Below are 21,915 nucleotides of genomic sequence, written 5' to 3' on the forward strand. Positions count from 1 at the left end.
CACCGCCAGCGCCGCACATGTGTGATCAGAAAATTACTAAGTTGTGTGCAGCGCCTGAGAGCTAGGCGCCACACTATACAGTGTAGCGCCTAGCTCCTAGGCGTTGCACTAGTGCAGCGCCTAGCTCCCAGACGTTGCAGTAGTGCAGCGCCTGAGAGCTAGTCGCAACGGGTCAGCCGAGTGAAATAGTTTCACGGATAATTCATTCTGTAATTTAATTTCGTCTATAGGTCAAATTTGCCTGCAGGGACCGACCGGCGAGACTCCCCTCCCCTCCACTTCCCCCAGTTTCTTTCCCCTTCTGTTTCATACATCCGCCCGCGCATCCACAAAGCGTCAAGCGAGGCAAACCCCCGCCTCATACATAAATCCCCTCCCTCCCCAAATTCCAATTCCGCCACCGATCTACCGCTCGCCCCCCCTCTCGCCCACCCCATCCCCTCGCCCCCCGAGATCCCGCGAAACCCTAGCCCTCCCTCCCCCGATGGGGAAGCCGGCGGAGTACGGGGATGAGGAGGACGAGGAGCTGTCCAGCTCCGCCGACGCGGAGGGCGAGGAGGAGCAGCAGGAGGAGGAGGGATCGGATGAGGGCGAGGAGGAGGAGGAGGATGATGAGGAAGAGGAGGAGCCCGAGGGGGAGCAGGCGGCGGGGGATGGCGAGGATGCGGAGGAAGAGGTGGACGAGGAGGAGATCGTCGCCGCTACCACCGGCGCCGGCGCCGATGACGACGACGACGACGGGGGAGACGGCGCCGGCGGGGCGGAGGAGGCCGAATCCACCGAGGACGACGCCGCCGCGGAGGAGGGCGGCGAGGAAGATGCCGACGAGGTGCGTGGGGATTTTTCTGGCGTCCTCCGTGCGTTTAGTTACATTGAAGTATACCGGCCATTGGTCTAAAACTGGCCATGGGTCTAATGCACCTGTTGGGCATTTGAGGGGTGAGCTAGGGTTCTAACCCTAGGAATTTAGCAGTTGTTGGTTCACGGGTCAGGTTTCTCTGGGAAAAACGATTGGTACATTATCAGGTCTTGCGTACTGCGTGTTTTAGTTCATCTTCTGTATATCTATTTTTTCTTGGATCTTCTGTAGACTTGCAGTGCATGCTTGCTAGTTTACATTCATCAGGGCAGTTGATTTTTGGTGTTACTGTTACTCAACATTTGCTTATCATCTTCAAATGCAGTCTGAAGACGCCACTGGAAAGACAGAGATTGGCAAGAGGGAACGAGCCAAGCTCAGGGAAATGCAGAAGCTCAAGAAGCAGAAGATCCAGGAAATACTGGATAGCCAAAACGCTTCCATTGATGCTGACATGGTATGTTCTGTACCCTTGTCGTCCTACCACTGAGATAAACCTGTTAACACGAATGTCTCATTATAGTAATGATCTATGGTTGTCTTGTTTGAGCAGAACAAGAAGGGAAAGGGCCGACTGAAATACCTCTTGCAGCAGACTGAAATATTTGCTCATTTTGCGAAAGGAAGCCAAGCTGCGGAGAAAAAGAACCGCGGAAAGTAAATATATGTTTCTTTCATCCAATAAACACATCTATATTCCTTTAACAGAACTTGATATATAATCATCTGTTACAGTACTAAGAAAATTCTTTTTATAACATGTATAACTAAACCATGTTATCCGTTTTTAAGATCTGATAGTGGTGCATGCTTCTTCTCTTTCACATGACCTTGAAGGGCTACACTATTTCATAAGAGGCATTCATATAACCATATTTGAGTTATTTCAAATGAACTGGCTGTTAAAATGAGGCAGGATGTCATATCATGAACTTATGTAGTGTTTTTAAATTATTATTGCCTCAATTATCAATTTATAATGCTAAATTTATCTGATTTTTGTCGATTACGTATGGCTATTAGCATTTTTTGTGCACTAAGTCTACCAGACTAAAAGTCACATGCTGAGCTGTAACCGAGGGGAAACTACCTTGCATGGTATTTGCGACTCGTTTTTCATAATTTGCATTGTCTCTACTAACTACAGTATCCAGTTATTTGCTTGCTTACTGTACCATGTAGTTTGCTGCCTGGTGTGCCTTCTTTGTTGCTAATGTGGTCAGAACCTATAGGGGTCGTCATGCATCAAAGGTGACAGAGGAGGAGGAAGATGAAGAATACCTCAAGGAGGAAGATGCCCTTGCTGCAGGAGGAACACGCTTGCTTATACAACCATCATGTGAGCGTTTGCTTGATGATTCTATTGTATCTTTTATTTCACTTGCCAGTTCATATAGTGGTGATGTAAAGATCACTGTTTGTTGCATGGTGGAAGGTTCAGTCGTTCTAATGCAAAATGCAACAGAATGCTTTTCCTGTTTTATTATTCTCACTGTGCATGCTGAATTAATCAGCATTTGCTATTACATTCTTACCCAGTTCATTTGCCTGTTTGTTTCCATAGAGATCTGACCCATCTGGATTGTTTGTGGAGCTTAACCAGTTAGTTTTGGGTTTCATTATATGTTTTAAGTTTTCTGAATGTAAACTGTTGCAAGAGAGTGCAGTGAGTTATATTCGGGCATCCCATGGTCTTGGTACATTAATTCCTACCACTCCTATTGTGAATCCAAGCTTCCAACTTCAGATGATATCCTACTGGCAGGAAAGAGATGTAGCATCTACAACCATTATTTTATTTTTAGCAAATCTTGATGGCAGTATTGAGAAGAGGGTGTGGCAAGTAATGATGATATAAGGGCCTGGCTGTCATACTAATTTTGGATCTTCATGTTGCTGTTTTACTGGACAGGATGCCGATGAAGTAGCAGGCTTCTAAATAGTGCTACTTTGAAACCAGTGCCTATCTTCTTTTTTCCTGAATCAGTCCAATCAGACACCTATGTCCGAGTCGGATTTCAACATCTGTTCAGCTAATATTTCCGTGTCCACAATTTTCTTTTTGCCGAATCAGACAAATGAATCTGAGTCGGTCTCACGCACGGACGCACCCACATCTATGCCTGAGTCCTAACAGAAGGATGTTCTTGCCCACTGGTTACTACTTACTAGGTCCATCCTCATCTAAATATGAAGTTGTTTCTTTGCAATGCAACATCGGACAACAAACCACCATTAGAATATAGGGATTGTCTTGAGTTTATAACAATTTTCATGTCTCTGATCACCAACAAATAAAACCCATAGCACAAATGAGTATTGTAAAAAATCACATCTTTTACTAACAACTGGACTTGTTCTCCCCAGACATACTCTCTAGTTGCAATCCTAACTATAAACATGATAAATTCAGTTTTCTCAGTATCTCCACTTAGACTTGCTTTAGCAAAACATATGTAGGAAATTTGATATTATGATGGTTAAATGGCATGGTTGGTCCTTTGTAAAAGAGAGCATATTTGGTCCATATATTCAGCATGGACTATAGCCGCTATGAAGTACTCCTCCATTCAAAATGTAGTCGTAGATCTTTTTTCAAAAGTCAAATCTTGTAATGTGTGACTAAGTTTATAGATAAAATATTGACATCAATAATACAATATAAATATGATATAAGATATATTTCACGATGTATGAAATGGTATTTATTTGGTATTTAGATGTAGATATTTTTCCCTATAAACTTGGTCAAACTTTATATAGGGACTATGTAGTATGTATATAACGAATGACCCCAGTTTCAGTCACCGAGTCCACTTTGTATGGTGCACATGAGACCGTAATACCCATATCGCTAGAATGTCGAAAGACCTATGTATGTGAACAATTCTTTTAGAATGTCGGTCGTTTTTCTTAGTCCATTCCCATTCTCTTATTAGTTCTTATTTGAATACTTTCCTTCACCTCCATATTAGGTCAATTCAATTCAATATAATAATTTGCGCGCTAGCTCTCGCTAGAGGGGTGTTGTTTATAGCATACTGAGGTGAGTTGGCAGCAGAAAGAATCTTCACTCCATTGAAAGGACACAGAATGCGGGAAAGATAGGAAGGAGAAACTGATTTTGGTGGGGGCCAGGATGTCTTTTTCGGGTTGCTTACTTGACTGCATGATCCAAAGTATGGTCACCAGCTGTCAGCTGTGCAGCGTGGTTCTCGGCAGTCTAACTCATACACCGACGTGTCGTTATCTGACTTGGGTTCGGGTGTCCAACAACAAACAACAACAACAAAGCCTTTAGTCCCAAACAACTTGGGTTCGGGTGTCCGATTTGACAATTTCTTTTAGACAGAAAATATTACTTGGACATGGGCACGGGTGGAATTTACTCGGGTTCAGGTGTCTGATTTGGCCAAAGCCACTGTGAAAGTCCCTGAATGGGCTCTATTGTAGATAGGTGTGTAGTGCTAGCTGATGTGATGGTTCCTTTTTTTTTGTAATAGCTGTGTATTGGTGTCAGCATTGAACACCAGTTCTCATGCGCAATTGGTATTGTCATTTTGCAACTTTTTTGGAATCCAATGCTTGTATTCTTGTTTTGGTATCGTTAATTTCTTTCTTTCCCATGTAAAAATGTGGAAGGGGAGCCTTGGCACAGCGGTAAAGCTGTTGCCTCGTGACCATGTGGTCACGGGTTCGAGTCCTGGAAACAGCCTCTTGCATTAGTGTAGGGAAAGGCTGCGTATAATAGACCCAAAGTGGTCGGACCCTTCCCCGGACCCTGCGCAAGCGGGAGGTACATGCACCGGGCTGCCCTTTCCCTCTGTAAAAATGTCACAATAAAATGCCTTGTATGGTTTTGTCATAAATGTTCCTTATTTATGTGTTAACTAGTAAATACTTGTAGTATTCTCATTTCTTCACTTGGCAGGCATAAATGGGAAAATGAGAGATTACCAACTAGCTGGACTTAATTGGCTCATACGCTTGTATGAAAATGGCATCAATGGAATATTGGCTGATGAAATGGTATGTATTGTGCTCGCCTTGCCTTTTGTACTTACTCTTCACTATTTTCCGCACATAAAGCTAATATGGTTATGCTTAATTCACCTTCATGAGCTCATATTTGGCATGCCACACCTTCTCATTTAGGGTCTCGGAAAAACTCTCCAAACTATCTCCCTGCTTGGATATCTGCATGAGTTCAGAGGAATAACTGGTCCTCACATGGTTGTTGCACCAAAGTCTACTCTTGGCAATTGGATGAAGGAAATCCAACGTTTTTGCCCTGTTCTGCGTGCTGTCAAGTTCTTAGGAAACCCAGAAGAAAGGGTAAGTCCCAAGTTACCTCAGTTGTTCTTATGAGCCTTTTGTGGAACATTATTAACATGTTTGTTCTATTTGGCCAGAATCATATACGGGAAAATTTGCTAGCTCCAGGGAAGTTTGATGTCTGTGTTACTAGTTTTGAAATGGCAATAAAAGAAAAAACTGCATTGAGGCGTTTTAGCTGGCGCTATATTATTATCGATGAAGCTCATCGGATAAAAAATGAGAACTCCCTTCTTTCTAAGACAATGAGGCTTTTCAGTACCAATTACCGTCTGCTCATCACAGGCACTCCGCTGCAGGTATGCCAACATAAAGTCTCATCCCAATCTTTGTGCTACCTGAATTCTACACTTCAAATTATGACAATTAGTTTACTTTATGTGTATTTTGGTTCAAAGCAACTTCACTGTAGCTGATCTCTTGATTATGCTGCAGAATAATCTTCATGAGCTTTGGTCTCTTCTCAACTTCTTGTTGCCAGAAATATTTAGCTCTGCAGAGACTTTTGATGAATGGTTCCAAATCTCTGGGGAAAATGATCAACATGAGGTTGTTCAGCAGCTTCATAAGGTAACATACAATATTTACAAATTTATTTTCTCAGTTTTTTCCAAGAAATATCAATTGATAGCACATGTTGTTTTTTTCCTTTGCGTAATTCATTGACCGTCATTTTTCAAGGTTTTGCGTCCATTTCTCCTTCGGAGGCTTAAATCGGATGTCGAGAAGGGTTTACCTCCAAAGAAGGAGACTATACTTAAAGTTGGAATGTCTGAGATGCAAAAACAGTATTATCGTGCTCTACTTCAGAAGGATCTGGAGGTTATTAATGCTGGTGGTGAGCGCAAGCGCCTTCTTAACATAGCCATGCAACTTCGGAAGTGCTGCAATCATCCATATTTATTCCAAGGTGCTGAGCCTGGCCCACCCTATACAACTGGGGACCATCTAATTGAGAATGCAGGTATTGTTTGTACATCCCAGTATTCTTCATAAATTTCTGGACCTTACTACTACCATTGCACACATAGCTCACACTCTTTGATGCTTTCTACAGGAAAGATGGTTCTGTTAGATAAATTACTTCCCAAGCTAAAGGCCCGTGATTCCAGAGTACTGATATTCTCCCAGGTAATGGCTCTCTTCTGTTACTCCTGCACCTAGCTTGGCTGCTTCAGAAAGCATCATGATTGATAAAAGTATTATACCAACTATGAACTTTGGAAATTCGGCTTGTGAGGTGGTTTGGTGCCCATGCTCACATTCTATGTAGAGTTTTGTGGCATTTATCTTATACCCTATTTTCCTGTATATTCCTACCATTTGAGTATTTGAACGCAATTGTATATCCTGCAGATGACCCGTCTTTTGGACATTTTGGAAGATTATCTAATGTACAGAGGGTATCAGTATTGCCGGATTGATGGGAATACTGGTGGTGATGATCGTGATGCTTCCATTGAAGCTTTCAACAAGCCAGGGAGTGAAAAGTTTATCTTCTTACTTTCAACTAGGGCAGGTGGTCTTGGGATCAATCTTGCTACCGCTGACATTGTTGTTCTTTATGATAGTGATTGGTAATGTCTTTGTCTTCTTAGTTTTTTTTTATAATAACCATGGATTTTGGGGCCTGAATTCTTCTGTGTCTCAGGAACCCTCAAGTGGATTTGCAAGCTCAAGACCGTGCACATAGAATTGGTCAAAAGAAAGAAGTTCAAGTCTTCCGTTTCTGCACCGAGGTTCTAATTTATATTTGGAAACGGAAGGGTAGCAGTATATTTTATTTGTATCTTACAGAGAATATTGCTTGCAGTATACTATCGAGGAAAAAGTAATTGAGAGAGCATATAAGAAGCTTGCCTTGGATGCTTTGGTCATACAGCAAGGGCGATTGGCAGAACAGAAAGGTTGCTTTTGTTTCTTCTCACTGCTTGTATTTCAAATAATTTTTTATGTTAAAGTGAAAGAAGTATTAATATACTTTTGTTGTTGTGTTTTTTATTAGCCGTCAACAAGGATGAGCTGTTGCAAATGGTGAGATTTGGTGCTGAAATGGTATTCAGTTCCAAGGATAGCACAATAACAGATGAAGATATTGACCGCATTATCGCTAGAGGAGAAGAGGCGACAGCACAACTTGATGCAAAAATGAAGAAGTTCACAGAAGATGCCATTAAATTTAAAATGGACGACAGTATGACCCTCCCTCCTCCCCTCCCTGTGCAGTTTCTAGGTTTAGCATAAACTTGTATGATGTTTCGGCCTTGTTGGATGTAATATTCATTCTATGCGGAGTGAGATGATTGTCAGCCAGATAAATTTTTCACTGAAAATTGAAACTACTAGAAATAGTCCATACTTGTTTCAGTATGAAATCTGACCATGTTGCTGGTTGCACCTTTTTTTAGAGTTCTGTATACCCGTTAAGATTATGGTTTGATGTGTTTGTACAAAATAATGGTTCTCCAGATAATCATCCACATGACTTTTGACTTTATATGCATTGTATTGTAACTCAGCTCATGCAAGTTGTGTTTTTATGCAGCTGCTGAACTTTATGATTTTGATGACGACAAGGTAATGAATAAGTTTCTTGTTCATTGTTTACCACATATCTGAAGTTCAGTTCAATTAATCATCCACTTGATGTTATTGAAATATTTGTTCATATTTAGCCCAAAGATTCATGACAATCGAACCTCTCTTTTGTGAAGGAGGAAGACAAGCCAGATTTTAAAAAGCTAGTCAGCGATAACTGGATAGAACCCCCTAGACGAGAAAGAAAACGAAAGTAAGTTTGATGTCTGTAGTTTACTATTATTAGTTATTTAATTTTAATGATACTAAATTTGGTTAATTTGTTTCTGTAGCTACTCTGAGTCTGAATATTTTAAGCAAGCACTTCGCCAAGGTGGCCCAGCAAAACCTAGGGAACCGAGAATTCCCCGAATGCCAAACTTGTATGCCTTTTCAGTTGCTCATTTCACTCGATCAAGCCTAAATTTTAGATTCTTGGTCTTGGTACTTAATGGGGTGTTTGTCTATGTCAGGCATGATTTCCAGTTCTTCAACACGCAGAGGCTCAATGAATTGTATGAAAAGGAAGTCAAATATCTCGTGGTAATTTCTCAACCAGAGCTGTATTTTTTGTTTCACCTGCACTGGAGTGCCGGCCCAGACCCCAAACTTGTTTCATAAGTCATAATTTACTTTCTTTTTACTTATTTCAGAAGTGGGACCAATCTATACCACATAATTAATTTCTTCTATTATTTTCATTATAGCTTTTCATGGTCATGTAGATCCTGTAGTGTTAAAGAATTTGATTATGGGTGCATATATATTATTTATAAGTCTGATACTCTGTGGGACTGCTGTATGCATATCGTAGAGTATCACACCACTTATATTTTAAAGATGAACATAATAAGTCCCACCTTTGTCTAATGTTTACCTTCAAAAAAATTATTCAGCAAACTAATCAGAAAAAGGATACAATTGGCGATGGTGATGGTGAGGATGAAGGTATTACCAAGTCTTACATTTCTACTTGTACTGCAAGAAGTATGTGATTGTGCTGATCAATGCATTTTTTGCCATTTAGAAGTGGAACCTTTGACTGAGGAAGAGCAAGAAGAGAAGGAGCAGCTACTGGAAGAGGTTTGGATATACTTTAAGTCTTTTATTTGGACCTGGTTCCCCCCCATAATTATCTTCCATCTTCTGTGCAATTTAGGGCTTTTCAACATGGACGAGGAGGGACTTCAACACATTTATTCGAGCTTGTGAGAAATATGGTCGTGATGACATAAAGAGTATAGCCTCTGAAATGGAGGGGAAAACGGAAGAGGAAGTTCAGCGTTATGCTGAAGTTTTCAAGGAAAGATACACAGAATTGAATGGTATATGCTCAAAAACCCTATCCATTTCCATTTTTCTCTTTCTGTCCTTTCCTCCATGCTTTCTACAAATTAGATAAATGCATCCAGTGTTCAAAGGGTTTCCTTGATGAGCTCACAATTTATGGCATGTGAGGTTCGTTTTGTCTAATCCACATAGTATCTTCTTTCCTGTACCAGATTATGACAGAATTATTAAGAACATTGAGAAAGGAGAATCAAAGATCTCTAGGAAGGATGAGATTATGAAAGCCATTGCGAAAAAGATGGACCGTTATAAGAACCCATGGTTGGAGTTGAAAATTCAGTATGGCCAGAACAAAGGGAAGCTGTACAATGAGGAATGCGACCGTTTTCTGGTAATGCCACACCACAGTTCTTACCAAATAACTGCACTGTTTGGCATGACTAATGAACTCTTCCTTGTGTACAGTTGTGCATGGTGCACAAACTTGGCTATGGAAACTGGGAAGAACTGAAGTCGGCCTTCCGCATGTCTCCCTTGTTCCGTTTTGATTGGTTTGTGAAGTCCAGAACCACGCAAGAGTTGGCTAGAAGGTGCGACACTCTCATTCGTCTAGTGGAGAAGGAGAACCAAGAGTGTGATGAGCGTGATAGACAGGCCAGGAAAGATAAGAAGGTTGGTTCCTGTTCTACTACCCACTTCCCGCCCTTTACTTTGGTGTTCAAGATCTCTTTGCTCTGGGTTATCCTTAACTCCCTTTCAAGAAAATATAATATTCTGCAATTTGCACTAATCATTCTGTGTCTTGCAGAACATGACACCAACAAAGCGTCCTTCGTCAAGTAGTCCAATGGACTCTCCCATGCAGACCCCCTCCAAGAGGGGGCGGAGGGACGGCAGTGCACCCTCGGTAAGTGATTAGATGCTACCTTGTTCTTCTGTCTTCATTGTATGCTGTGGTTGTCCGAGTAAATTAGGGACTCACTTGCTGCTGTTGTTCCTTCATTTGTTGCAGGGAAAGAGAAGGCGGCGATGATCTAGTGTTCCCTGAGGAACAAACTCGTTTGGCGGTTGACAACCAAAGGGAAGCCCCAGACGTACCCGTTTATCTCATCCAGTGTGTTTGCGCCTAGTTATAGTAGCCCAAAACGTAATAGAGGTCACCCTCAAGTCTGAACCAGTTAAAAGAGAACTCCGAAGTCTGAACTCCTATGTTACATAGATTCCAGTGACATGGTGAACTTATGTCGGTTAATGTACTGTCCCTGTGTTTGTGGATCAATTAGGTTGTTAAGAACCGATTGAAAGTTACACTCCATTGACTGTATGCTGTTTTGCTTGTTGAGCCTTGTTAGTTGTGTTGCCATCTGCTTTCATGGTCTGGACACTCGTGGTTGGACCATCTGAAGTCGGAACAGCAATTTGTTGTTCAGATGAGAAAAGTTATCAAGGAAGTATGCTTGGCTTGGCTACTTCCTGGTCACAGTATTTAGACAAGCCAATAAAAGCAAACCTGGGAATAGTTTGACATCCAAACTAAATCCAAGCCAAACTATAGGACTGCATGTCCATCATTGAAACCAAATCAAACCAAACTTTATTGACTAGAGTCTAGACCAAACCAAATTGTATGAGCTTTTCACCCAAACCAATCCAAACTGTCTCCTATTTTTGGATGGAATCCACAGATTCAAACCATAGACAGATCCATATGCACATGCGTATCTAACGACTGGTACTCTAGTAAGAATCCTGTTACACAGGGGAGGTAGAAGTAGAACAAGCTGATTTCACACGCCATCACGCTGCTAATGACGTCAAGCGTCGCCAGCCTACCTTGCGCAGTTGCTTGTCTCGCCGCAGTCGCGCGTCTGCGGCGTCGACGTCCCATCATTGCCATGCACGTTGGGCCATGCGGTGCCGCCAGGACCTCATCTCCTGGAGCTCCAGGATGGACGCCGCTGTCGTCGCACTCCGTGCTGTTGTGCTGCGCCTAGACACCGAGGGCTTCGACCGCCGGGGACGCGCTCGCGGCAGCCTCCGCCTCTGCTCGGTGCGAACACCGGGACAAAAGTGAACTCGCAGCATGCGCTAGGCCTGCGTTGTGCGCAAGCGCGCCCCCATCCCGAAATACAGTTTGGTCGCTGGATTTGGTCTTTGACCGTGGGTTGAAACAGTTTGAAACCATTTTGTTTGTGTCCAAACGGAACCAAACTAATCCAACAATACGCAAAACCCAGACCACACCAGATTACGCTAGGGGCTCAGCCCATTCAATCCAATCCAAAGACAGTTCTGTAGGAAAACCAAACTGAAACTAAGGTTTCAATCCAAACTATTCACAGGTTTACCACCAGCCATCAATTGGTTGGCTACCGACTCAGTTTGCCAAGCACACAGAACTTGAACGATTTTTGGCAGGTTTTGAGTTGCCTTGGTGACCAATACCTTGCTCTACCGACATTAGGCCATGACTAAAATTTTAACATTGGGACATTTTTATTTTCAAGCAATCGGCAAGACCTCTGCCCAGCCGACGCTGAAACTGCCGAGAAAACACGAGGCATTGCCAGCTAGGTATGGCAACGCTGACGAGTGCCGACCAAAGCTGAAACTATTTCACCCGGAGAGCTCTAACCCGAATGACAGGAGGTGAAGGGGCACCTCACAAGTCACAACACCTCCAATTAGGGCAACGACGTCCTAGGATGTCATTGTCGCCGGCATTAACCGAAGTTGGTGCGAGATTTTCACCCGGAGCTCACCAAACCCCACATCGCTGCGTTTTGCCCACCAGATACCGAGCCACAATAGCCATGCGTGCCCAACAGCTCACCGCCACCAGCTACCACCACAAGAGCCGAGATGTCAAGTGGAGGAAATGGCAGCAGGATCACAGCAACACATTCAGCAAGGAGATCGTTGCACACATGCGACACTGCTGCAGCCTCCGGCCACAACCAGAGAAGGATTTCTCCTGTCCTACGCCGCACTCCAGCCACCCTGGATCCGCAAGCTCGCCGCCGCCCCACCACCAAGCACCCTGCACCACAGCCTCCCGGAGCTGGAACAATGCACAGGTAACGCCCCGATCATGCTCCAGCACTGCCACATAAATTTCAACCAACCATGCCTCAAGTGTTAACAGTTTGAACAAAACAAACAGAAGCGGCCTCTCACTAGACTGCTGATTCTTATCTCAACTCAAACACACAAGGAACTTCCGTTTTGTATATTATCGTTCTCATCCATTTTTCTTGACAACAAAGCAGTATAATATGAACTCCGAACAGGCCTGGTGATCGTGAGCATGAGCCCTCCCCAACTCTTTATAAAGTTCATCCTATCTAACTAAATACCAATGTGGAAACGAAGTGGCCAAAACTGATATACTGCCATGTCCGAGCCCTAACTAAAGCTCGCTACTGGTCTCAACTTGCTGTCGTAGCATCGCTCACATATGGAGCTTATTGAGTTCTGAACTCGCCGTCGAAGCGTCGCCCACGTGTCTCGTGTTCCTGTGGGCTTCAGGGTCCTCCCTGGAGAGGATCTGAACAGCAGGCCGCGCTCGCGCTGCTGCTCCAGGGCTAGAGTTCACCACCGCAGCATTTGGCCTAGCTGAGCACACAGGGATAGAAGTTCGGACCGTAACAGGGGCCGCCAACCAAGGGGGCCGCTGCTGGTATAACAAACCTGATGAACTCATAGGAGTCGCAGCTCCATATCTCGCTGGAGCTTGCATGTCCAAAGGCCATAACTCTGGTGATGTTGCCCTGCTGAACGGAAGATTACTTCTGTGGATGGGCTCGCCGTGCTGAACAGGACTAGAATAACCCTGTCGTTGGACAGGTCTTTGTACAACAGATGATCCAGCATGAGACAATGATGGCTTTGGTGGCTGTTCCGCTGGCTTCTTTGACTCTTTGTCATCTTGATTTGGTTCCAACTTCTGTGACAGTGGATGTGCTGTGGAGCTTGACAGAGTTTGAGAAGCTTTATTCTCTTCCACGGAGGCAGCACTACTCTCTGTATACACCTCTTTCCCATTTTCAGGCCATTGTTGAACCTGACTTGGACCGACATTTTCTGGAGTGCTAGAGGAATCTAGAGCAGTGTATTCGGATAAAACTGCGGCGTCAGGAAGCTCAACTGTCTCAGTATACCCTTGTCTTTCCCTGTGCACTGTGTGCACAGTAACTGGCAATGGACTTCTTGATACATAGGTGGCAGGGTAAGGCGAGAAGTACCGAGGAAGGACAGGAGCAGTTTCAGGAAAACATGGAAGAAGAGCTAAAGCATCTTGGCTGGCTGGCACGGCAAACTGCCTTCTAGGTGGAGGAGGGTACATGGAGAGCATAGTTGGTGGCGGTTGAAACCTTGTGTTGCCCATAGCTTGAACCATCGGAAGATGGGGCTTCTGCTGTGCTGCTTGCACTTGGTTCCACATATGGTACATTGCTTGCTCTGGTGCAACATTTGGGTACATCTGATTTTGTAAGTGTGACCCGTAAAATGACACATGTGGTTTAGGATAAGATCTCCGAGATTGTGAGCGGTTATTGCTTTGCTGTTTTTCCTTTTGATGTGATGCCTTGCCTTCATTTTTTCGGTCCAAGTTTTCAAGAGTGCGGGTAACTGTGACCTGTTCCTGCTCCTTGTCATGATCGGATGGAGAAGATGAAGATGCTGCCTCACCTACTGATGCTGCCTCACCTACTAGAGGCACTGTTAGGAAAAAATTGAAATGTTAGGAAACAGCTGAGTGAAACCGACATGATAGTACAACAAAACTTAATAAGAGCAAACACTATGGAGTTAATACAACCAGATGCATCAACTAGCAGATATGCTAGTACAATCATATAGTAAGAAACTGAAGGTGGTAAGAAGGCGAGAAAATACTCACGCTGCTTCAATTCAGACCAGGCCACCATAGCTGCATTTTTTTGGGCTTGTTTCTTGGTCTTGCCAGGATTGCCAGTGAAGATCCTTCCTGCTAACTCCACTGTACACGTGAACGTTGGTGTATGCCCTGGTCCAGATCTAATAGTAGTGTACATAGGCAGTTTTAAACCGGCCCGATGAGCAGTTTCTTGGAGCAGGTTCTTGTAGATCCCAGTTTCATCCTGTGGAGTGAAACATCATTAGCACCTCAGCTTTGAGGACATTCCTGAGGTTGTGTTGCCAAACATGAGCTCACCACAGTTGCAGTATAAACCAGAAATTATAATGTAAAGGTAACAAATTATGTACTAATAAGCACACTGACAAAAGAAGTATAAAGAAAACATTCATATAACCTCTAGTCCAAATGCTGAATCTAGATGACATTAATGAACATGGACACACGGTAGAGATGTACTACAAGGGTAGAAAACTACATACCACATGACAACCTTAAATATCCCATCTACTTGGATTTTTTTTACTGCACCAGCAGGCATGAAAATGGGACAACTGGCAAGTCAACATCAGATATCATAAAAGAACAGAACCTTCCCAACCAATACATCATAAATAATACTGTTTCGCTTTGACTTATTGCAGTGGGAATTATCAAGAACAGTGCATATTAAATATACACTGTCATGGAAGTATCTTAGGTAGATCCACAGCACAGATGAAATTTATTGTTTTTTGACTGAAGGAGAGGCTGACTTGCTGTATGGCTATACATGTACCAAGTGAATTAAAAAAATGTCCATCGTCATAATAACTAAAACGAATGGTACTACAATATTGCAGATGGAAAGGGCAAAAGCTGTGACAGCACATTAAGCAAATACTCCCTCCGTCCCAAAATAAGTGTCTCAGCTTTAGTACAACTTTAGCACAAAGTTAAAATAAAGTTGAGACGCTTATTTTGGGACGGAGGGAGTATGAGTTTGTGCAATGTAGGAAAGAATTGCAAGAGCATTTTCGCAGAAGGTTAAGATAAAGGATGATGGATAATAATGCCAGTCACTTGCATATTAAGTATTTGAAACCTACAGTTTTATTTGTCTTTGTCCACATTAAAATAAGCTGCAAAAAATTGGATAATCAACAACAGGTGATGTTTGTTATTTCAGCTAAAGTGAAGGAAACGAGATTCCAATGTTAATGTGGCCAGGATAAGCAATATCTAGGGGCATCAACAAAACTGACCAGGACTTTTGCAGCAAGCGATGATGAAGGCCCCCTCTTGGACAACTCATTGAGCGCTACCTCAGCTGCCGCATGCTCTGCCTGCCGCAAGGTGGGATAGAACCCCGGGCTCTCAAATGATTCCCCATTAAAAGTAACCGTGGCCTTAAACCGGGGCGCATGATCTGGCCCCTCGCGGATGCACGCATAGGACGGCAAGTTGAAGCAGCTCCTCTGCGCAAGCTCCTGCAGCTGGTTCTTGAACATGCCTGCATCCACCTCAAGAATCAAAGATGGACCCACTAAACTACATCACCATTGGAGCCAGGCTCATAAGGGGTGAGATCATCACAGCAACCCCCTAAACAATATGAAAATTTGGAGAAAACATTGAACAGCGGCGTGAAGAAATGCATACCTTCGAAAAGGAAGTATCAATCAAGCAGTGTATGAAGCTATGTTTAGAGTTGAGAAGAGCTGCTTCTGGCCTTAACCCTTGCTGTGACGCCCCCTTGTTGCAGTAGATAAGAAGAGGCCTCAGATTATTAATAGCCAGTGCTGTACTCCCAGTCCTGTAGAGGAACAAATAAGTTCCGGATCGAATGGAAGCAATAAACCTAATGCTGGCGTTCGTTTGCAGAGGCAACCATACGAACAATGAGTAAAAGTAGTGGAAGCAATAAACTGCAGTCCTGAGAGGATTCATTGGTACTTTTATGAGGATTCACTGGTACTAGAGCAGAGCAGGGGAGGCAATGAAGCGCAAGGACAACAGTAGCAGCTGATTTCCCATTAAAAAGACAAAAACAAAACAAGAGCAGCTGATTCAGCTCGCTGCCTCGTCTAATTAATGCACTGCCACAGTAAATCTAAGAAAGATATCGCACCCAACGAGTAAAACAAATCCAGAAACCTCTGATTAACTGACACGCAGAGGGAAAAGAAAGAGAACGCATGGAATGATATGAACCAAACATTTGGGACTGGCTAAGAACCTAATCGTATCCAATCGGAGAGGCGCCGGAGCCAAGAAAGAAATCCCGCCCCGCCGCGCCGGCGAGATCGACCAAACCACATCGGCGGGAACCCGACCCCAGATCGAACCAAGACCCACGAAAACAAGAGATGAGCAGACCAACCTGCGCCGAGAGACCGCCGACTCTCCCTTCACCTCGACCCCTCTCCCTTCCAACCGTGGCAGGAAGCGAAAGGGAAAAAGGCAGCGAAGAGACGAACCACCGACAGCCGCGACAAAAATCTCTCCTTTCTGTTAGCTGCTGCCTCCGCGTGGTCGCTTGGTTTGGCCGCGACTGCGAGGGTGGGCTCAGCTACGCCATTAGGCTAGGGCGGCGGCGCTGCAGCTGTGGGCGGCGGCCATTAGCAGCGAGATTGGGAAGGGAGGCGTGTTGGTTTCCGGTGCTTTTCGTCTGCATCCTACTCCTCCCACTCCTTTTCTCGGTTTTTTTTCTCCTTGGGAGAACGACGAGACTCCTCCGAGCCCGTGTGTCATGTGCACGCAACGGCGATCATTATTGCCGGCCACGAGGAAAACAGCGGTTAACGTCGCTTGGTTAAGGCATGGTGGAGTGGCTGATTAAGGCATGTTTGGTTGGCCATTAATATTGCTCCACTTTCATTGAAATATTTACAAAGAAAATAAAAGATCTTCAGTATTATTCGAAATTTGGAAGAATTGCGTGGAAGGACCGGACCATTGAGCAACTCGAAAAAGCTCATATTCGATTACATAAATCGAATTGAAAGTTTACCTCGTACTACATGCCTTTTTTCTTTGGCATGAAGAGGTGTCAAACCAAAAGGTGGTGATCCAAAACAATTCACACCCGTAGAGGAATAGAGTTTTTTTTAACCCAAAAAAACTCCATTCCTCATGTATCTCAAGTTCTCAACTTGCACAGAATGTGATGATTTAGTCCTGAACTAGCAAAACCCAACTTCATCATCCCTCAACTTGCACTGGATTTGACGATTTGGTCTTGGGCCTATCACAACGCGACAATTGGCAGCCAGGTGGTCGGACCGGTCGTCGTGTGCACTTCTGCAAAAAGCACCCTGCCATTTTATCTAATCAACCCACACTACAAGGCACCTGAATTAAATTTGTCTCAAATCCCATTTCGTTCGAGAATACAAGTGTTGTCCTGTCGGGGGCGACAGGAGTTCACGAGCTGGCAATTGCTTGATGGTGACATCAGCTTTGAGGGCGTCGTCGCCGGAGTTTACCGGCGGCGTGGAAGCGCCTGCATCCGCTCATCTCGTCCGCCCGTTCTGCGTCTTCCCTCGTTATTATTGTGAGTAGTTTTTGTCCCTCTCCTCTGCTTTGCTCTGTCGCTCGTCGCTTGCCGGTTCCGCCGTTCACATCAGCTGTAATCGGTGCGATTCGAGCTTGATTCAAGGCCGTCTAGTGGTGTTTCTTGCGTAGGGTCATGTAGGGCGCAATAGAGCTAGGGTTTCGGCCGACGATTTTAGGCTTGGGTTTGGCATGCGAGCTAGGGTTTTTGGCGGATAAAGTAGATGTTCCGGACTTTTAAGTTGGGGTTTAGTTTTGTTGTTAGTTGTTGATTCAGGTGTCCTGTAGTCGTGAATCTCTTTGTGTTGTTAAATGAACCTCTTTTTTTGTCTTGAAGATGTTTTTGTTAGTTATTCTGATGCTAAATTTCTGAACCTTTTAGTTCACTTATGCTAATGCTATATGCAGTGCAGTTTCGGTTAATTTAATGGGCGTGCTCGTGCTAATGCTGTAATTCATCTACGGGCATGTTTATACAGAAGAATTGCTGCACTTAGTGTGCTCTCTGTTGTTGTAGTAAACATAATTTTTTTAGTTAACTGAATATTTGATGCAGTGATAAGTTCCTACAATGGAGTCTTTTGAAATTAGTTGAATTCAATATGAAGTGTTCAATAAACCTACTAGTTAACTGAAACTGTGCGTTTAACTCAATTTTCTTTAGTTAACTGAAATTTTTCAGTTAACTGAACTTTCATTTACTGTAGTTTATTGAACTTGATGCAGTGGTAAGTTGCTACAATGGAGTCTTTTGAAATTAGTTGAATTCAAGATGAAGTGTTCATTAATGCCATTAGTTAACTGAAATTATGCATTTAACTCAACGTTCTTTAGTTAACTGGATTTTTTCAGCTAACTGAATTTTTAGTTACTATACTTTACTGAATTTTGTGCACCTTTGGAGTTCAGTTATGCAATGTTTAGTCATTACAAAGTACATATTTTGGATGCAGTGTGTGATGCAGAAAATGGAGAAAGGGTACATACTCCTTTTTTTACACTGGAACTTGAGCATGGTGGAATTTTCTGTGGCCCAATCAATAAGCTGGAGTACTGGAACCCTTCTGTTGAGGTGCTTGACTATGTTGACTGGCACTTTCTCCTATGCATTCCTTGAGGAACACCTAATTTGGTTGGGATATCCAGTGATTGAGCACATCGTTTATTGGTGCAAACCTGATAAACCAATTTCAGATGGTTTGGTCAGAATTAGAGGTGATGAGGATTTGCAGCATATGATCAGAGCTAGTGTTGAGCATAAAATGCTTGTACTCATGGTTGACCATACAGATTTCATCAGCAACTTCAGGTCTGATTCGGTGTGCATGTTGCCCCTATCTTTGATAGTGGCCAGTGAGGGAGTCCTAGATCCGGGGGTCCTCAGGTGTCTGGCCCAGGAGTATGGGCCGGGTTGGATGGGCCATACAAGATCAAGCTGAAGATTATCCTCCGTGTCCAGATGGGACTTCTCAATACGTAGACGGCAAGAATAGAGTCCGGAAGCTTCCTTCCCTGATAAAATGACCTTGTACAAACCCTAGGCCCCTCTGGTGTGTATATAAACTGGAGGGGTTAGTCCGTAGAGGCGATCCTCTTCACCATCATTGGAATTCTCATAGGCTAGACATCTAGAGTTAGCCATTGCGATCTCGAGGTAGATCAACTCTTGTAATCTTCATACTCATCGAATATAATCAAGCAGGAGTAGGGTTTTACCTTCCTGAAGAGGGCCTTAATCTGGGTAAACGCTGTGTCACCTGGTCTCCTGTTAGCATTGATCCTTAGACGCATAGCTTGGGCCCCGTACCCAAGATCTGCCGGTTTTGACACCGACATCGGTGCTTTCATTGAGAGCTCTGCCGTGCTGTCTGCAAAAAGCGATCTATGGCTCGCCTACTCATAAACAACAATATCACTTCTAGAGGGTGCTAGATTCGGGGCAAACCCTCCAGTTCGGTGGTTTCACCATAAGGGCCCGCGCGGCCATCGAGCCCGCAACTCCCCCCATGGCCGTCGGACACCGTTCCCGCATTGGCCCTAAGTACTCCGAGAAATTGGATCCGGTGGATGTTTCGTCTTTAAACGAACTGCTAGACCGCATCACTGCCCTGGGGGTCTCAACGGACTATGATCAGATCAGGCTCAAGCCCGACCAGAGGGAAATTAGTCACCCAACGATCACCCACTTCGTGGCGGTCATTGAGGAACCGACCGCAGACACTTCCCTCCCCATATTGAGAACCAAGTATGTTCGGGGTCCCTGAATCCCCTGAGCCAGATGCTTCCCCTCCGGACGGGACCTTATGCTCTCCGGACTCTGGTTCAAGTGTAGGATTGCCGGAGCCTTTGCTCTTAACCGGACCCAAACCAGTCACTTCGGAAACCATTCTGGCTCCTAACACAAATGTGGGACATGATCCAAAATTTAATCCACCCGCCCACCACAATCTATATTCTCCAAGCAACTCAGGTCTCCAGATATATACGACCTGATGTATGTGCGGCAACAGCCTCAGGAAATGGTCCACCACTTTTGGGACAAATTCCTCCTTGTTAAAAACAGGATCAAAGACTGCTCAGATGACGACGTAGTTTCGGTTTTCCACCGGAACTGCACCGACGAAGGAATATTGAATGCCCTCGACCGTCGCCACATACAAAGTTTCACGGAATTATCACACATAGTACAAAAGTATTGTGCGATGGAAAGCACATGGAGGACCCATAAAACTCAACTGGAGCCCGATGCCTCGACGCAGTGTGCGGCCCAGGCCAAACGAATACATCCTGGCGGGTCACCCGACCACCAGTCTATGGGTAGGAAGAACAAACCCTTCATGGGACATAGGTCCGTTCTTGACGAACTATTGGACAAGCCCTGTCCGATTCACGCCACTCCGCACACAGTCCCAACCCATAGCCCCCGAGCATGGTGGGTACTCCGACAAGTAGCAAACAGTGGAGAGGCCATCCTCACCACAACTCCAAAGAGATACTCACTGGAGAAGGACAACTTTAACGTCCTAACAGTCCTTGAGACCTTTTCTTCGAACAATCGGCGCAAACGGGTGCTCCGCGACCTCGCCGAAGTCCATCAAGTTATCGCACTGAGCCCATGGAACGACACGGAAATAACCTTTACGGTCGAAGACGAACCAAAGGCTCGGTCAGTCCGAGCACCCGCCACCATCGTTGATGGTTTTCGGCTTACTAAAGTGCTCATGGACGGCGACAGTGGACTTAACCTCATCTATGAGGACATGCTCGACAAAATGCAGATGGATAGATCACGCATCGAGCAAAGCAACACCACCTTTCGAGGTATTATCCCCAGTCAAGAGGCACACTGCTCGGGAAAAATTAAATTGGATGTGGTGTTCGGCACGCCTGAGAACTATAGATCCGAAGAGTTGCTCTTTCATGTGGTCCCCTTCAATGGTGGGTATCACGCCATCCTCGACCGGGACACTTTCTCACACTTTCAAGCTATACCCCATTATGGGTATATGAAACTCAAAATGCCCGGTCCTAATGAAATTATCACAATCTCGAGCGACCTGGACACAGCCCTTCGTGCCGAAAACAAAACTGCATCCTTGGCCCTCGAGGCACTATTTGAAGCCCTAGCGGTAGAGGAATTAACCACCCTACGGTCCACGACAGATAGGGACAATGTGATCCTCGATGAGAGATCCAAATCCACCTCTTTCAAGCCAGCAGAGGAAATAGTGAAATTCCAAGTGCACCCGACGGACCCTAATAAAACAACATCTATTAGAGCACAGTTGGATCCGGTAGTGGACGCCGCCCTACGCACATTCCTGCGAGGGAATTGGGATATCTTTGCCTGACACCCTTTAGACATGCCCGACATCCCACGAAGACTGGCCGAACATAGTCTTAATATAATCGAGGGATTCAAACCCGTGAAGCAGACACTACGGCGATTCTCCGAACCCAAGCGTCAAGCCATGGGAGAAGAGCTAGCCAAATTGTTAGAGGCTGGGTTTATTAGGGAAATTAAACATCCGGATTGGTTAGCAAACTTGGTTATGGTACCAAAGAAGGACAAATCCTAGCGCATGTGTGTCAATTTCAAGGACCTCAACAAGGCTTGCCCTAAGGACCCCTTCCCATTGCCTCGCATTGACCAAATTATTGACTCAACTGCAGGGCATGACTCTTTGTGTTTCCTCGACGCTTACTCCCGATACCATCAGATTAAGATGAAGGAATCAGACCAGGTGGCAATCGCGTTCGTCACCCCTTATGGCCCCTTCTGCTTCAACACTATGCCCTTCAAACTCAAAAACGCTGGGGCTACCAACCAGCGCATGATTCAAACTTGCCTAGAAAAGCAAATAGGCAAAATGGTCGAAGCATACGTGGACGATGTGGTCATCAAGACAAAGCACGTCGA

General features: G+C 44.5%; 2 protein-coding genes across 3 annotated transcripts; one reads left to right on the top strand and one right to left on the bottom strand.

The window, feature by feature from the left end:
• The first annotated feature begins 331 nt into the window (after window positions 1-331).
• LOC123112702 (probable chromatin-remodeling complex ATPase chain) lies at window positions 332-10,412 on the top strand. The gene is made up of 25 exons (XM_044533773.1): window positions 332-829; window positions 1,185-1,316; window positions 1,413-1,516; window positions 2,092-2,198; window positions 4,791-4,888; window positions 5,015-5,194; window positions 5,272-5,493; window positions 5,630-5,764; window positions 5,876-6,158; window positions 6,252-6,325; window positions 6,551-6,771; window positions 6,846-6,933; window positions 7,008-7,101; window positions 7,200-7,388; window positions 7,740-7,771; window positions 7,909-7,985; window positions 8,065-8,154; window positions 8,245-8,314; window positions 8,668-8,719; window positions 8,799-8,854; window positions 8,931-9,096; window positions 9,274-9,452; window positions 9,527-9,733; window positions 9,870-9,968; window positions 10,074-10,412. The coding sequence occupies exons 1-25, from the start codon at window positions 485-487 to the stop codon at window positions 10,092-10,094; spliced, it is 3,321 nt and encodes a 1,106-aa protein (XP_044389708.1). The 5' UTR covers window positions 332-484; the 3' UTR covers window positions 10,095-10,412.
• A 220-nt stretch (window positions 10,413-10,632) lies between these two features.
• LOC123112711 (double-stranded RNA-binding protein 2) lies at window positions 10,633-16,693 on the bottom strand. Of its 2 annotated transcripts, XR_006455651.1 has the most exons (6): window positions 16,324-16,693; window positions 15,603-15,756; window positions 15,206-15,453; window positions 13,965-14,184; window positions 12,423-13,783; window positions 10,633-11,703 (listed from the first exon to the last, which is right to left on the bottom strand). XR_006455651.1 is itself a non-coding variant. In XM_044533783.1 (5 exons), exons 3-5 carry the CDS (start codon window positions 15,449-15,451, stop codon window positions 12,513-12,515), a joined length of 1,737 nt encoding a protein of 578 aa, XP_044389718.1. In that variant the 5' UTR covers window positions 15,452-15,453; window positions 15,603-15,756; window positions 16,324-16,693; the 3' UTR covers window positions 12,258-12,512. The 2 variants fall into 2 exon arrangements, 1 of the variants encoding a protein (XP_044389718.1); XM_044533783.1 differs by lacking the exon at window positions 10,633-11,703 and having other exon boundaries at window positions 12,258-13,783.
• Between the last annotated feature and the right edge of the window lie 5,222 nt (window positions 16,694-21,915).

Source organism: Triticum aestivum, chromosome 1B (assembly GCF_018294505.1).
Source record: "Triticum aestivum cultivar Chinese Spring chromosome 1B, IWGSC CS RefSeq v2.1, whole genome shotgun sequence".
NCBI classification, from domain to species: domain Eukaryota; kingdom Viridiplantae; phylum Streptophyta; class Magnoliopsida; order Poales; family Poaceae; genus Triticum; species Triticum aestivum.